Source organism: Chiloscyllium plagiosum, unplaced genomic scaffold, assembly GCF_037043375.1.
Source record: "Chiloscyllium plagiosum isolate Xiang-an unplaced genomic scaffold, Cpla_swu_hap1 HiC_scaffold_16, whole genome shotgun sequence".
NCBI lineage: Eukaryota > Metazoa > Chordata > Chondrichthyes > Orectolobiformes > Hemiscylliidae > Chiloscyllium > Chiloscyllium plagiosum.
In genome coordinates this window covers 59,433,214-59,450,187 of record NW_028270154.1, presented here as the reverse complement: position 1 = coordinate 59,450,187, position 16,974 = coordinate 59,433,214, and the positions used below count along the sequence as shown (strand labels likewise).

Here is a 16,974-nt window from a genome sequence, read left to right as displayed (position 1 = left end):
ATGTTTCTCATTTTATGTTTTATAAGATGCTGAAACATTACGACAAAGTTTATATCTGGAAACACCCCAGTTGCTTATTGTTCAATTTAAGTGATATTGCACTTTTTAGATCAATCAAGTGGCAGTTAATACAAAACAGTTTATTTTTGTTGAGTTTTACTTTTAAAAAATTGAATGTTACTATTGATTGTTACACTCAAAAGGTTATTCACTGGATAAATATTCTGCTGCAAGAAAATGCATTACCTGGTCTGTGGTAATGTTGAGGTGATCGAGGCATTGTGGGAGACATCCCCTGTCGACTGTACGCGGGAGAGTCAATGTATCCAGGACTGGAAGATCTCCTCTGTCTTAAATCAATCCCATCATAAAAGTCCTACCATAAGATAGCAGGAACATTTTTAGCATGATTTAGAGTTTCGGTACCAAGTTAGCAGTTAAGCACTCACTTCTACTAACAATAAACACAATAACTAAGGAAATGGACGTTGGATTGTCCAAAGAATGTTGTGAATTGATTTTAGTGGCATGATTACCGTTTGATCTGTAAAATCTATCAAGGTTTAAAGGATAAAAATACAATAATCTATACATTAGCAACATTTTCACTGTAGGTCAGAATACTGCTGATAACCTATGTTTAACTGTAGCGGTATCTGAACTGAATAGATTGATGTATAACACACTGGAACATTTATAACTTTACCAAACTGATTTATAAGACATGTTCAGATTTTAAACAGGACAGAAATATAATGCAATCGTTTAGGAGTCTCACATCCTACTCTGATGTTTAAAGTAACATTGTTTGCACAAAAATGTCTTGCAGCATTGCCTTATTATAGCAGATTTAATATTGCAACTTTATTGTCACAATAAAAGTTTGCTAATTTCAGGAGATATGTCAACATAATTTCTGTGGATGTCACAATTTAAAGGTTTGATTGTATCTTAATATTATATTTGAACTTTGTAATTTACACAGTAGTACAGTCCCTCTGGAACTGAAACTGTCTGTAGTTTTAATTAGATTCAGTGCTTAGATGAGAGTGTCCATCTGAGACTCATGAATTTATTGTCAGCAGCCTAAAGGTGTTACCAAGCAAAGGTGAAACCTTTTCACAGGAAAAAGGAGAAAACTGAAAGCACGTTTAACTTTCCTACACCTTTCAACATTTAACATTAGCAGTGACACTGGTCATGATGACCTATTCATTCACTCAGCCAAGAAATTCACACTGCAGTAAAGGAAAAAAAGTGGTGGATAATTTGCTTTAGAGAGGAAACAAATACATGAACTCATAGACTACATAATATTGCCACAATAGGAGGTACATGCATTGTACTGAATGTACTATGGTAAAAGATTATCTACCTTGGCTTTTCACAAATATTAGATTAGATCAGAGATCTAACAGATTGGTAAAGAGAAAATATCCTAGTTGTTAGGTGGCATACCTAGAATTCATACATGATTTGAAAAAAATAAACACTTATTTCAGGTACAGATTATACAATATTGATTGTTTTGCTACTCTGGATTTTTGCAAATTAAAAGGCAAACCTAAATAGGTATAGAAAATAACAATTATTGTAAACTTGTTCTGATTATAAGATAAGAGGAATAAAAGGATGATTAGGGTAGGAATCGAGCCAAAGACAGAAGTGGGAAGTTGAGTGTGGACCCTGTAGAGATTGGAGAGGTGCTAAATGAACATTTCTCATCGGTGTTCACTCAGGAAAAGGACAATATTGTAGAGGAGAAGAATGAGATACGAGATATTAGACTAGAAAGGATTGAGGTTAGTTACGCACAGGTGTTATCAATTCTAGGAGTGAAAGTAGACAAGTCCCCTAGGCCGGATGGGATTTATCCGAGGACTCTCTGGGAAGTTAGGGAGGAGATAGCAGAGCCTATGGCTTTGATATTTGAGTCGTCATTATCTATGGGTTTAGTACCTGAGGATTGGAGGATTGTGCCCTTGTTCAAGGAGGGCAGCAGAGATGACCCAGGTAATTATAGACCAGTGAGCTTTACTTCTGTGGAAGGAGGGGTTTTGGGAAGGATTATGAGATAAGATTTATAATCATCTAGCAAGCAACAATTTGATTTCAGATAGTCAACATGGTTTCGTTAAGGGCAGCTCGTGTTTCACAAACCTCATTGGGTTTTTCGAGAAGGTGACCAAACATGTAGATGAGGGTAGGGCAGCTGACGTGGTATACTTGGACTTCAGTAAAGCCTTTGATAAGGTTCCACATGGTAGGCTTATGGAGAAAATGCAGAGGCATAGAATTGAGGGTGGATTAGAAACTGGCTTTCTGGAAGAAGGCAGCGAGTGGTGGTTGAAGGAAAATATTCAGTCTGGAGTCCAGTTACTAGTGGTGTTCCACAAGGATCTGTTTTGGGACATCTGCTGTTTGTCATTTTTATAAGTGACAAAGACGCAGGCTTAGGTGGATGGACTAGTAAATTTGCAGATGACATGAAAGTCGGTGGAGTAGTGGATAGTTTGGAAGAATGTCATGGGTTGGAGGGGAATTTGGATAAACTGCAGAATTGGGCCGAGAGGTGGCAAATGGAGTTCAATGACACTAAATGTGAGGTGATGCACTTTGGGAAGAACAACAAGAAGGCAGATACTTGGTCAATGGAAAGATTCTTGGTACTGAAAATGTGTTGCTGGAAAAGCGCAGCAGGTCAGGCAGCATCCAAGGAACAGGAGAATCGACGTTTCGGGCATAAGCTTTTCCAGCAACACATTTTCAGCTCTGATTTCCAGCATCTGCAGTCCTCACTTTCTCCTCAAAGATTCTTGGTGGTGTGGATGTGCATAGGGATCTTGGAGTCCATGTGTATAGATCCCTGAAAGTTGCCACCAGGTGGATAGTGCTGTTAAGAATGCATATGGTGTGTTGGGTTTCATTGGTAGAGGGATTGAGTTCTGGAACCGCAATATCATGCTGCAACTATACAGAACGCTGGTACGGCCACACTTGGAATATTGTGTGCATTTCTGGTCACCCCATTACAGAAAGGATGTGGAAGCATTGGAAAAGGTGCAGAGGAGATTTACCAGGATGTTGCCTGGTCTGGAGGGAAGGTCTTATGAGGAAAGGCTGAGAGACTTGGGTCTTTTCTCATTGGAAAGGCGGCGGCTAAGGGGAGATTTGATAGAGACATACAAGATGATCAGAGGATTAGATAGGGTAGATAGAGAAAGACCTTTTCCTAGGATGATGATGTCAGCTTGTATGAGAGTGCATCACTACAAATTGAGGGGTGATAGATTTAAAACTGATGTCAGGGGTAAGTTCTTTACACAGAGTGGTATGGGCGTCAACTCAGCCACATTAGGGAGATTTAAACAATCCTTAGATAAGCTCATGGATGATTTTGGGACAGTGTAGGGGAACGAGCTGAAAATAGTCCACAGATCGGCACAACGCCGAGGGCCAAAAGGCCTGTTCTGTGCTGTATTGTTCTATGTTCTCTGTTCATAATTATGTAAAAATATCAATTAAAATATATTAATGATTTGGAGGGAGAGGATAGTGTGCTGCAGGACAGGGGTGAATAAATATTTGTAGGATTCATTAATTCATTTTGTTGAAAATATCACAATTTATAACAAAAAAACCTCACAATTCCTCAGCAATGTCTCTCTAAAGGTGATGTCCCTAGGCTACAAACCACTGCAGGCATCCACTGCACTAGTTATTTTGCTATATAAAGCCTTTGTGATTCCAGACTAAAAGCTCATCATCACTGGCAACACCTGGCATTGAAAAGCTGCCAGGTGTTGGGAAGATTTCTGAATTACTGAGCTAATTCTCTACCAGAAATACTTAACCCGAAGCACACTGCACTTTGTGAACAAAAGCGTAATTGCCAATTTATCCAATTCAGTTATTTAGTGAACCTTGTTTGAATCCAAAACAATTTGAGTGCTTCAGCTGAAAATCTTTTTCTATTAAGAAAAATGTTGCCTTTAGTTGCTTCTGCTTTAAAGATAGTGTTGTTTAATTCAGCTTTGATAATACGTGTTCTTTATGTATTAAATTGTATTATTGTGGGCGGCACGGTGGCCCAGTGGTTAGCACTGCTGCCTCACAGCGCCAGAGACCCGGGTTCAATTCCCGACTCAGGCGACTGACTGTGTGGAGTTTGCACATTCTCCCCGTGTCTGCGTGGGTTTCCTCCGGGTGCTCCGGTTTCCTCCCACAGTCACAAAGATGTGCAGGTCAGGTGAATTGGCCATGCTAAATTGCCCATAGTGTTACGTTAAAGGGGTAAATGTAGGGGTATGGGTGGGTTGCGCTTCGGCGGGTCGGTGTGGACTTGTTGGGCCGAAGGGCCTGTTTCCACACTGTAAGTAATCTAATCTAATCTAAATATAATTAGCATTTTTTTGAAAATGAAGAGATCTGATACACATTGGTGTAATTGAGCATTAATGAAAGCTCTCTCGATGGAAACCTTTGACTTGATGTAGACATTACACCCATGTACGAACGGCAAGGTAAGAGTTCCCAAGTACCAACTTCTGCTGCACTGGGTAAGCAGAATCCTAATTGAACCAAACCCATTACTTGCAATCAGATTTAAACCTCAAAGTACATTCTGAACACATGCAAGTTTTAACATCTTAGGTTTATAATTAAGTGTTTTGAGGTAGATTGCAAAAAGATCAAATAATGATTCAAATTGAAGTACAGAAAACAATTCTGCTGAATAGCAAAACATTTGTATGTTAATATTTTGATAGAATGCAGATTTTTGGGGGCTGTTTAAGGGAAAGGAGTGAAGTTTGTTCTGAGCAAGGACTACTACCACACACAAGTATCAATGGCTTTATACTAAAGAAACTGTAATACTACAATAAACAAAATGATCAGAATTACCTGTGAGTATGGTGACAGCATCCCGAGTGACTATAACAAGTGAATAACAAGTGATGACATTTAGTACAAACATGTTAAAAATGTTTCACACATTATTGTAGTCAAGGACAAACTGTACAGTATAACAAATTGTAAAATGAATGGTTAGAGGTTTCCCTCCATTGCAACAGTCAACAGAAAAATTTCGGTGCATTTTGTTTCCACAATTTATCAATGAATCATGCATTCACACATTAACATTCAAAGTAATTAAATGTGCCAAATTTCATATACAGATACTATTTTTAACTTGCTGTAAATTAGTAGATTGTTCAAGTAACAAAAGCCATTTGTCAGCTTCTTGAAAGTATAGGTAGAATTTAGTCTGTGGAGTGGGTTACAAGGTAGGGGAGGTGCATAGAATTCTCTCATTGGTAGGTCAGATTAGACAATACTTTCTGTCTATAGGCCAAATGAGGGCAGCACCACTCAACAGTCTTTTCCTACTGCTCTGGGCTTTTGACCTCTGGTGGGCACATTTTCTGCGTTTTTAGAAAACTGTCCAATAATAGCCAACCGTTTTCTGGGTTCAGGGGAGGCCCTCTTGATTGAGTACCCTGTGGCTCCCGGAGGGTCGCATGGTGGTAAAGGCCACCCTATAGGAGCAGTCCCTCCTACTCTCACCATTGACAACCACTGAAATGATCATTTTATTCCCCACAAAAAATGTGTCAACTTGTACATCTTCTAAAACCCCTATTTTCTGAGGCACTTTCAATGTTATGCAAGTCATTAAGTGCAATTAATAGGTAGACATCATGAAAACAGTTTAGTGAATAGCTGTTAAGTGACATTTATATGCCTTGTAAATTCTATAAAACAAGATCAAATTAGAAATATAATTTCAAATTAAAATGTATGCATAGAGTATGATTTAATACTCCATCATTTTAAAAAATTGCTGCCGACATGCAAATTGACAAATCTTTTTCTTCCAGATTCCAAGATGTTGCACATATAAAAACATTCTTTAAATACAGGTTCTAAAGAATACAATGTGTTGGCAGAATGAGAGAAATTAGTCTTACTACTGTCACTTCCCACTATTAGCATTTCAAAACAAACATTATGGAACACCATGGAAACAAATCTTCTACCCAATGTTGTTTCATGTTTGTATGAAATAAATGTTGGGTAGAATAAACAATCCATGGAATAAAAATCATGCTCAGTTACACAGTACCTCCCCAAAACTATGTCTCTCAAGTCTGTCTTCTGATGCGGATCTGAAATATGGCTCGTAGGAAACCAGATCAGGACGCTGAATATCATAGATAGTTTTAACTTTGGGAAGAGCAGCCAGATCCCTATAGTCAAGTATTTCATTATCCACTTTTGCCTGAGATATAGATAGTTGGAAGAGGAGAATAGAGGAAATCAGAAGAAAATGTTAGACACAGAAATTCATGATAGAAGAAAACAGTTGTCATTAGCTTCTGATTTTAAAGACAATAGTTCCTTAAACAGTAATGTTCAGACATAGTTAAGCCTATGCATAAATAGCATAGTTTCTGCAATTACAGAATAGGAAGATCAGAGAAATGTTGTAGTGAAAGTGTGCTGTAGGACAGTACTGTTTTAAATTGAAAAAATCAATGTACCAAGTAATAATTCCTTTTAAAGAACAGACATTTAAAACTAATGGTATCGTTTCCATTCGGAGGGAAATTCATTCAACAAGTGACTTCAATAGCAAATAAATTTCAGAAAATGATCCAAAACAGCATTAAATCCCACATAATGAAAATTAAATTTGACTTTTTCAACCTCTATGTATAATGGCGCTCTTCACACACATTATAAAGAATAGAGTTAAAAATCACAACACCAGGTCATAGACCAACAGGTTTATTTGGAAGCACTAGTTTTCATTTAAACCTGTTGGACTATAATCTGGTGTTGTGATTTTTAACTTTGTACACCCCATTCCAACACCGGCACCTCCAAATTATAAAGAACAGAGTTTTTACCTCTATCTGTCTACAGCTCCTTTCAATGGTGACATTAAAAGAGGAGACCTACAACTTCTGATTTCAGCTTAGTAAGGAAGCATATAGCTACAGGCCACAGTCTCTGTTTTGAGGGCTATCACCCACCCTTGGAGTACAGCAGTGGATAAAATAATTTTGGAAACAATTCAATGAGTGCAAAGTGTGCTAGTGAGATTACTTATAGATGATTTTGAATGCAGCAGGCTCAGTGCTTAGGAGACAGTGAAGTCTGCAGATGCTGCAGATCAGAGTTGACTGTGTTGTTGGAAACGTACAACAGGTCAGGCAGCATCTGAGGAGCAGGAAAATCAACATTTTGGGTCGGGGGTGGAGAGACAAATGGGAAGGGGGTGGGGCTGGAGAAAAGGTAGCTAAGAGTGCAATAGGTGGATGGAGGTGGGGGTAAAGGTAATAGGTTGGAGAGGAGGGCGGAGCAGATAGGTGGGAAGGAAGATTGACAGGTGGGACAGGTCATGAGGGCGGTGCTGAACTGGAAGGTTGGAACTGTGGTAGGTTGGGGAGAGGGGAAAATGAGGAAACTCGTTAAGTCCTGTTTGAGGTCCTGGGGTTGAAGGGTCCCGAGGTGTAAGATAAGGCGTTCTCCCTCCAGGCGTCTGGTGGTGAGGGAGTGGCGATGGAAAAGGCCCAGGACCTGCATGTCCTTGGCAGAGTGGGAGGGGGTGTTGAAATGTTCGGCCACGGGGTGGTGGGGTTGATTGGTGTGGGTGTCCCAGAGATGTTCCCTAAAGCGCTTTGCGAGGTGTCCAATCTCCCCAATCTAGAGGAGACCGCATCGGGAGCAATGGATACAATAAATGATGTGTGGAATACAGGGTCAGTGCGTACTCCACTTGGCACTGGCAAATGTCTGAATGGATCCTAAATAGGCCTCCAAATTCACCTATGCATCGTTTTGGTTAGTTCTTACCAACTTCTGCAAAATCATTCATGGTTACGTGTGTTTCAAGCATCTTTTGGATGTGAGATATGGCCAAGTAAAATTGATGGTATTTCCTTTGAAATAAAAGCAGGATGAAATGAGCCCCAATGTATTTTCCCCTTGGCTTTGAAATGGTAAATATGCTTGTATATTAGCAGCAAGTTAATTGTCAAATTAACATCCTTAATGAGGGTGAATTAATATCCCAATGATATCCCAAGTAATATTTGTTCTGACTCCTCAGGACCCATTTCTTAATACCTATGGTAATGATTAGCTATAGCAAAGTTTCAAAGCACCAGTGGGTAGGTAAGGTCACCTTGTTGATAAGTGTAACTGGCACATATTGATGTCCACAATGCTATTTACAATCGCACTAGATGTGAAAATTATGCAATATAGTATCAGTTTATAATTCAGTGATCTTGTTGTGACTTTCCAAATGCTTCATCAATTCCTGAGTGAAATCTACATTTTAAGTCATTTTGCCTTTGGGGGTATTTTTTCAGGACACATCTTACGAGTATAATTTTGCCTGTAGCCTGTTCTACAACTGTCACATTCTATGAATAAATCTCACAGGCTTTCACAAGTGTTCAGGGCTGTTTCATCTAGAATGTGCAGGATTAGGAGAGCAGAGGTCATTCCCAGAATAGGGTGGGCAGTCAATGTCCTCCTCAAGTAGTTTGAAAGTAATTTATGGATCTCATATCTGCAATATCTCCTAGCAACCAATTTTGGAAGTTAGACATTGAGTTTATTTTTAAAATTTTATTCTGCCACAGGCACGTTTGTGACAGCTTGAATTGATTATCTTTCTAAAAGCTTCTCGATCTGCTGGAACGATTCGGAGCTATTATTAACATGGTGAGCTTGTCCAGAGAGAGGCTAGAAAATATAGTGACAGCAATTAAAAAGGTAAGACAGAAGGAACGTTACTTCTGTTTTATTAACAGCAGTAATACCAGGTGGAAGAGAAGTTCTGTTCAAAATGAATATGGTTTCAGACTAACCATAGAATCTGAATTTTTTTTAAAATTTAGTTTTAAATTGGGCATAATTTGAATTTTCTAAGTAGTCAACTTGCCCAATGGTTTTTGGGTAGTAAAGCTTTCATTAATATATGCTTGGGATTGAAATTCCCTCTTGGGTCTGGAGCTCAGAGCTGGGATAATTCTGAGAGGTGGAATTGCAGGTAGATATGAGAGTTTTGCCAACTACCTCCAGAATGAGTTCAGAAGCTGTCTGGTAGAGAACTAGCCTGGGTGAAAAGATTATGGACATACTCAAGTATTGTGTGTCAGCTATCACTGTGACGCTAGATTGCAAAATCATTAATCCTATGATGATAATTTAAGGCTCATGTCAACAGACAGAATAAAATGGCAAAACTTCTTTTAACACGATAGGCAAGTGTTTAAGATGTTTAAAATGCTTTGACACCTCAACAATTCCCTTTGACAGCTTCAACAAAAAAAAACTTTGTATATTCGTGCTCATCTTAGCAATCTCAAAGGGCACCTGATTTCTCCTACAGATGTCTTATAACTATATCCAAAGGCTAATGTACCTTTCCAAAGGGCAAATCTACCATTCTAAAGAACTCCAGTAAATTTTGACTTTCTCCTACATGATCTAAAGTGTGCAAGTTATATTTTGTTCATTTCACTCGTGAAAATCAAATTGGATTTAAGACAGCTTAGGTTTTATATGTGCTGCTTTCTCCCACAGCTATGATGTGGAAAGTGTGGTTCCCTTTGCAAATGTTCCCTTATCCTCCCTCTCTTACATAGGGGGCAGGCCTTCCAGATTGGATTTCTGGTGCCAGTGTTGCTTAGACATACAGTCTTTTCATCTATGCAAAAATTCAGACCTTGGTATCTGTGTAGTACATTCAGTTACATATAAACAGAGAACAGGATGTTCCATTTTCCAGGCAGGCAAGGAACTGCTATCAATGGACGACAAGAACTTCTACCTTGTTTTAGTGAGCTTGCTTGGAAAAGGAAAGATCAATTCTGAGGAAGTGTATTGGTACTAAGAATATGTTGGTACTTCTGTTGGATTTTGACCAGTTTTGTTCTTGGTTTGACTCCTTGCCAGACTGCTGAAGGTACTTACACATATGACCCGGTTTGGTGATCCTGAAATGCTAGATCCAGGAGGAGAGATGGAAGTTTCAGAGGTACGCCTGTGCTGTAAAAAGAAGTGAGAATGTGATTATGATTCACCTTTATGTATATTCCTGCATCTAAAAGAAGATTCCACACACTGCCATGGGTTAAAATCTTACAGCCTTACAATGGATTCTCAATCAACCTATTATTTGAATAATTCTCATAGTCAACAATATATAGGAGTATGTGCCAAAGCTACATAGAATTAGCTGCACGTTGTGAGAACAAATTGATCACTACAAAAGATCTAACTGTTTATACATCCCCGCAGGTTTATCCAATGTGCTGCATACGGTCATCATTCATCATCATTATTAGAATTTTAAAATTATGTACATTTATTATATATTTTCCCAGTTGCCCATTGTTACTATTTCCCTCCCTGCAGTCTCTTGTTCTTGCTTCTGAACTGATCTTTTTTGGCTTTGTCATTCTTCTTCTACTTCATTTCCTTTTAGTTTAACTAAAGCCTCTTTTAACTTGACAAGCATTCATTTTGTAAATTTTTTGATGTAAGCCAATTAACGCATAAGCTTGGTGCAAATGAAGTGCTGCTGTCCTGCAAGTGAAGATGTGTAACACGATTGAATAATCATGTCTCCCAAATGTCTGGAAGGAAGAAATTCACATTACGCTGTAAAAATAACTTCAGCTGTAGGCACGTTTTATTTTGTTGTGATTTGGAGATGCTGGTGTTGGACTGGGGTGTACAAAGTTAAAAATCACAACACCAGGTTATAGTCCAACAGGTTTACTTGGAAGCACTAGCTTTCGGAGCGACGCTCCAGCGCTCCAAAAGCTAGTGCTTCCAATTAAACCTGTTGGACTATAACCTGGTGTTGGGTTATTTTTTAACTTTGTATTTTGTTGGTTTTTGTAAAAATTGGGGAGGGATTATTCTGGAAGGGGGTTGATCAGTTCAGTTGTTTGCAATATACCATGATGCTAATGACACAGGTTCAACTCCCATATCAGCTGAGATTTCTATGAAGGTCCAACCCTCTCACCTTCATCCCTGACCCAAGGGTGGTGGTCTCGGGTTGAACTCACCACCAGTGATCCCTCTCTCTCTCTCTCTCTCTCTCTTTCTGTCTCTCTGGAGAGCAGTCTTTAGTCTTCTCAGACTATGGTTCCTTCACTTATTCTGGCTCTACCCTCTGTGCATTCATCAGAATTTTCAGTCCACTCCACTGAGGAACGGGTATAGAATACACTAACCCAAAACATATAATGCAGGAATTCTTGCATTTGGATTTTAACCAATGCTGGATTCTGGAGATCACTTGAGCAAATTTCCCTGGGTTTTCCAATTGCTATCAAATTTTCTAAAAAGCTGACCAATTACTTTCCCTAAAACCTATCAACTGGATATCAACGTGCTCAAGTAAAAGTGAATGCCCAAGATGATTCATGATGACATGGTAACCTCCATGTGTATCAAACACTATGAATAGGGGTTATGTAGCAAAATCAGGAATGCAACTAATGAGCAATTATCTGCTCCTCTACAACTTATTTCTGCCCCTGAAAGGCTTCAGAGGGACATTTTGGGATTGTTGTTTTAACAATGAAGTTTGTTTCTCAAAGTGAGGTTTACTTCTATTTAACAGTAAATTTTGGGAACAAAAAACTTTGCAGGAGCAGTAACAAGATTTATTTTTCCCTGAAACCTGTTAATCTGGTGGCAAATCTAGAAAATATGTAAATGAGTGTCAACTCTAGCAGGTATCAAGCCCTTTTGCATTTCAATTATGTTGACATATAGGAGTGTGAATAATTCCCTCATGATTGATGGTTAGGCTACTCTCTTCTGAAATAACTGCTACCTCAATCTGCCTGTCATACTTTCAGCTGTCCATTAGTAATACCATAAAGAATTTATAGGACAAGGCATACCAGGGTTGGACACAAAGCTAGTGTAAACTGTAAATACATATTTATAGCACATAAACATGTTAGAGCCCAAAACTTTGCTGGTGCCTTCTTTCATCGGTGTGGTACTGGAAAAGCACAGCTGGTCAGACAGCATGTGAGGGGCAGGAGAGTTGACATTTGAAGCATAAGCTAGTGAAGAGCTTATGCTTGAAACGTTGGCTCTCCTGCTCCTTGGATGCTGACTGGCTGGATGTGCTTTTCCAGCACTACACTTCTTGACTCTGATCTCCAGTCCTCACTTTCTCTTTCTTCTACAGTTTTTAGACCCAAACAGAAATTGCTGGAAAAACACCTTTTAATAACAAACGTCAGCTCTATTAGAGTGGAAACAGGCCCTTCGGCCCAACAAGTCCACACCGACCTGCTGAAGCGCAACCCACTCATACCCCTACATTTACCCCTTACCTAACTCCACGGGCAATTTAGCATGGCCAATTCACCTAACCTGCACATCTTTGGACTGTGGGAGGAAACCGGAGCACCCGGAGGAAACCCACGCAGACACGGGGAGAACGTGCAAACTCCACACAGTTGCCTGAGGCGGGAATTGAACCCGGGTCTCCAGCGCTGTGAGGCAGCAGTGCTAACCACTGTGCCGCCTCCTGGTTGCAGCAGCCTCACCTTATCTTGTCCCACTTTCCATAAAATGCTTAAAATCTGTCTACTTTCATCTCTATAATACCACTCATCTCAATCACTGTCACAACTGATCAGCTGCTGAAACTCTTATCTATGAGTTTGTCACTTCTTCAGGGTCACTGGAACCAAAATGTTAATTCTGCTTTCTCTCCACAGATACTGCCAGGCTTGCTGAGTTTTTCCAGCAATGTGTTTTTGTTTGATTTCCAACATCTGCAGTTCTTTCAGATTTTTGTTTAGTTTTTAGACCATTGTGATCTGCACATGCTCAGTAGGCAATATTAGATTATTGGTACAGTTCACCCTTTACACTACAATATTATTCTCAGGAGAATTAAAACAAGATGATCAAATTTTCCTTGGGCAGGAGGTTGAAATGGAAAACAATTTTTGTTTTTTTTTAAAAGCACAGTTGCATTCAGTTAATTTAGGACCTTATAGTAAAGCACTTTAATTGTTGAAACTGAGTTAGCATGTTATACTCCTGGGGCAGCACAGTGGCTCAGTGGTTAGCACTGCTGCCTCTCAGTACCAGGGACCCAGTTTCAATTCCCGCCTCAGGCAACTGTCTATATGGAGTTTGCACATTCTCCACGTGTTTGCATGGGTTTTCTCCGGGTGCTCCGGTTTCTTCCCACATTCCAAAAGATGTGCAGGCCAGGTGAATTGGCTATGCTAAATTGCCCATAGTATCAGGGGTAAATGCTGGGGATGAGTCTGGATGGATTACTCTTCAGAGGATCAGTGCAGACTTGTTGGGCCGAAGGGCCTGTTTCCACACTGTAAAGAATCTAACCTAATCAAATGATCAGTGACAGTATGGATTGAACAAGAAATGTTTCTGTCATGTGACCAAATGAAAGAGCTATTATGAGTTAATTTAAGTTAATTTTCAACACCTTTTGTGCACATATCAAACCAACCTAGGAAATACGTGCTAATAATATTCAGTTGAGTATTCATTTTACAGGTAGTTTTTTTATGGTTATGTTATACACACCCGAAGCTTCTTTTCCATTCTAGCAGACTGCTTACAAAGTGGATGCCACACTTCACAGCCTAAAATAGACAGAAGAAAAAAAATATCATTTCAAATGTATGGGACTATTGAAATGAGAAATTCGTCTTTGTCACCAAGTGTTGTCATAGCAATTCAACATTAAACAAATGGTGTGTATCTGCCAGTTGAAGAACACAGGTAAATATGAGAAACACCCTTTTTTTTTTGGAGAGCAAGAGTTGTTCAGACTTGCATCAACATTTTTCCACTGAAATATAATTTAGTGCAGTTTTAGAAACCGATTGCAGGACACAAGTCATGTTAAAACATATCCAGAAATTGCAAATATTTTCTACACATTCAGATAATGTGATCAGTTGGAATTTGGAAGATACTTTATTTGACAAAAACAAAACCGTATGGCAATGTATATTGAGAGTTCAAGATTGGAGCCTCACCAGGAGAGTGCTCTAATAATCAAGACCAGAAGTGACAAACTCATGGCTGAAAGTTTCAGCATCTGAGTTGTGGCAAGGCTTGGAATGAGTGATGTTAGAGATAAAAGTAGGCAGATTTATTAATGGAGTGCCACTGGGCATTTTACAGAAAGCATGACAAGATATGGAGAGGCTGCCTGCATCCAGGAGGTGAGAGCTGACATTTGCAATTAAACAGTTCATTTCATGTTGCAATGAGTGAGCCCCTGCCACACGGGGAGGCCACTGGATCAATGGGCACAGTCTCTGCTACAAACAACAGGCACAAGGCATCATCAGCCAAACTAGGAGTTATGGGCAAGGAGGGTAGCAATCATGACCCCAAGAAGCTTTCCAGAAGACTGCACTCTCACACCCCAGGACTTTTGTTTTAACTTAACTTTTTGGAGGCTCCACATCTCCTGCATTCCTCAGCACTGCTGATGCTTCCAAACCGCTGGAAGTGTGATTGGACTGGTAACAGCAGGAGCCCATCCACCAATTTAATTGGATGGTGGACCACAGCTGAGTAATGAGGCTGCGACCTGGAGTAAAGTTTCTGAGCAAGCCCTTTGGCCAGCAAATGCAGGCTTGTGATTAACCTTTTAGTATAATTAGAGGGTCCTGATACCCCTCATGAAAATTCAATTAGTAGTTTAGTTTTTCTCAATTGAGAAAACATTTTCAGATTTACTACTGAAAAAAAATAGTAATATGCTCAGCAGAAGAGAATGGAGACAACACTGATTGAAACTCTTATCTGCCCATGATACTGTTAAAAGAGACAGAGACAGACAACTGAACCAAATCAGCTTTTCTACCTCTGTATTCACAACAGGAAAATTAAAACCTTTAAAGACTCAAAATTGACCCCAATAGTTCCAAACTAGAATTTTAAATAACCAATCCCACACTGCGAATAATCAATTCTCAACACTGGTTTATATCTTCGACAAAAGATTTAGCAATTTATTAACAATACAGTATCCATAGCAGAGTAAAAATTAAATGACAAAGTAATCGAATTGGTTCACGCTATAAACAAAAAAAAACCTTTGTTTTCAGCTGTTTTCATCCTAAACATGGACAAACAAACTAAATGCTGCTAAGGGATAAATAAAATAACATAACTAGCCAGATTACTTCAGAAGTTTTCACAATGCATTGTTCCAGAGACATAAATGATGGTTTCTCAGTTGATTTTCTGAACATGTCGATCAGGGTCATCTTTATAGTTCACTCAGATAAAGGCAGTGATACTTATAACTTTGTTTTCTATTCTCTGAGCTTCCAAGAGCTGTTGCTAGGAGGTTAGGCAGGGAGCTTTCAAACCTTCATGCTGTCCCATCAATAGCCAGATTCCTTTTTCACAAAGAACAGTCCAAAGCCCAATTCAACTTCTGGGCACTTTCTGACAGATGGATTATCTCCTCCAAGAAATCTTAGTTACCATTCAACTGCTTGAGTCTTTTCTAGACTTGCTGGAACCAATTCTCAGTTATTAACCTGGTTAGTAGCCATCTTCTACTATCTGTTTAAATGTAATGCTCTTCCTGATTGATAAAGCATCTGTAGAAGCATTTGATCAGTAACCAAGCTGCAATTAACTTCCAGGCTACACCTCATGAATAAACAAAAGGTTTTTGGCCTGTGTTTCTTTTAACCCAAACTGCTACCCACAGTCCAAATGTCATCTTTAGCTCACAGTTCCAAACCAACATTGATAAAAGATTAAAAATGGAAATTATGAAAAAGTCATAGAAGTTCTAACAATATTTATATTTTGATTACCACTAGCTTTTCTATTTTGGCATTGTATGCTTATTTATTTAGCTTTTTTCCAGCCATCTTCAGGTTCTTCAACAGTGCATAAATGTTAACGTCAGGAGCTGGTCTGGTCACAACTCCTTAATATAAGTAGTTATACAGTGAATTTATCCTGAGTGTTGAAGCTGGGCTGGCTGGCTGCCTGCCTGCTGTGAGGGTCTCCTCACTTTTGAAACGCGGTCTGACTTGCAGCTGGAATCTGGCCTCATCGAGCCAGCCTGTCATTTATCAAACTGCCACAATAATCAGGCAGCCCTGTCACCCTCTGGGTGAGGGCGAAGTACCTTCCAAGGGCGAAAAGCACAGTAATTTAGAGAGTGGGGAATCAGAGTGTCAGTGAAAAACACTGGGATGATGAAGCACTGCCATTCCTTCCATCTTTCCAAAAATCAAGTGAAGTTTGACGGTGGGATCCTTAGGTCAGACAGATATATGCAAACTATATGGTTGCCTAGCACAGTCCAAAAATTGAAATCAATTTTGGAAGAACAGCACAGCAGAAGGATTAGTTTTTTAACTCCCATCTCAGGATCCGTGATTATGTAATCAGTATTTTGGTGGTGATAGAGCAGTAACCCCATTTTCTAATCATAAACACTTAATTTCTGCTTAACATGGGATCTATTCATTAACCCCGATATCATGAGAATTACTTCACACTTAGACTTTTAGACTTTCCTTTCTTTACATTGTAATAGCTACTAATTTCCACTGGACTCTGATTTTATGGATAATTCCATTAGCTCATGCTTGAAATTACAACACTTTCTTAGGAATATTCAGTTGTAGTGACAAAGGATTTGTGGCCTAAACTCTTCATTTTCTGCTACCTCCAGAGGCAGCAATTATTTTGTCATCTTATTTTCATTTGAAGAAAAATGAAAGCAAGGTGTTGTGGACTTGGCCTGTTATTACATCCCAATTAGTCTCACTCCTGTGGTGATAGTGTAGGAGAGTGGAATAAATTGCACAGCTTTTCAGAGGCAGCATAGTCATGATAGATTGAAAACTGCCTCCTATGCTGTGTGAATTTACAACTCCATGA

At 39.2% G+C, this 16,974-nt stretch overlaps 1 protein-coding gene across 4 annotated transcripts in view; it reads right to left on the bottom strand.

The window, feature by feature from the left end:
• The window catches only part of ablim3 (actin binding LIM protein family, member 3), a 351,872-nt gene that overhangs the window by 70,539 nt on the left and 264,359 nt on the right, over window positions 1-16,974 (bottom strand). For 3 of the 4 annotated variants that reach the window (XM_043703814.2, XM_087995438.1, XM_087995437.1), the window contains exons 8-12: window positions 13,627-13,685; window positions 9,997-10,071; window positions 6,128-6,283; window positions 4,906-4,935; window positions 247-376 (exon numbers count right to left, since the gene is read on the bottom strand). In XM_043703814.2, the coding sequence (XP_043559749.1) occupies window positions 247-376; window positions 4,906-4,935; window positions 6,128-6,283; window positions 9,997-10,071; window positions 13,627-13,685 (450 nt within the window). The remainder of the gene's footprint in view (window positions 1-246; window positions 377-4,905; window positions 4,936-6,127; window positions 6,284-9,996; window positions 10,072-13,626; window positions 13,686-16,974) is intronic. The other variant, XM_087995439.1, reaches the window with a different exon arrangement.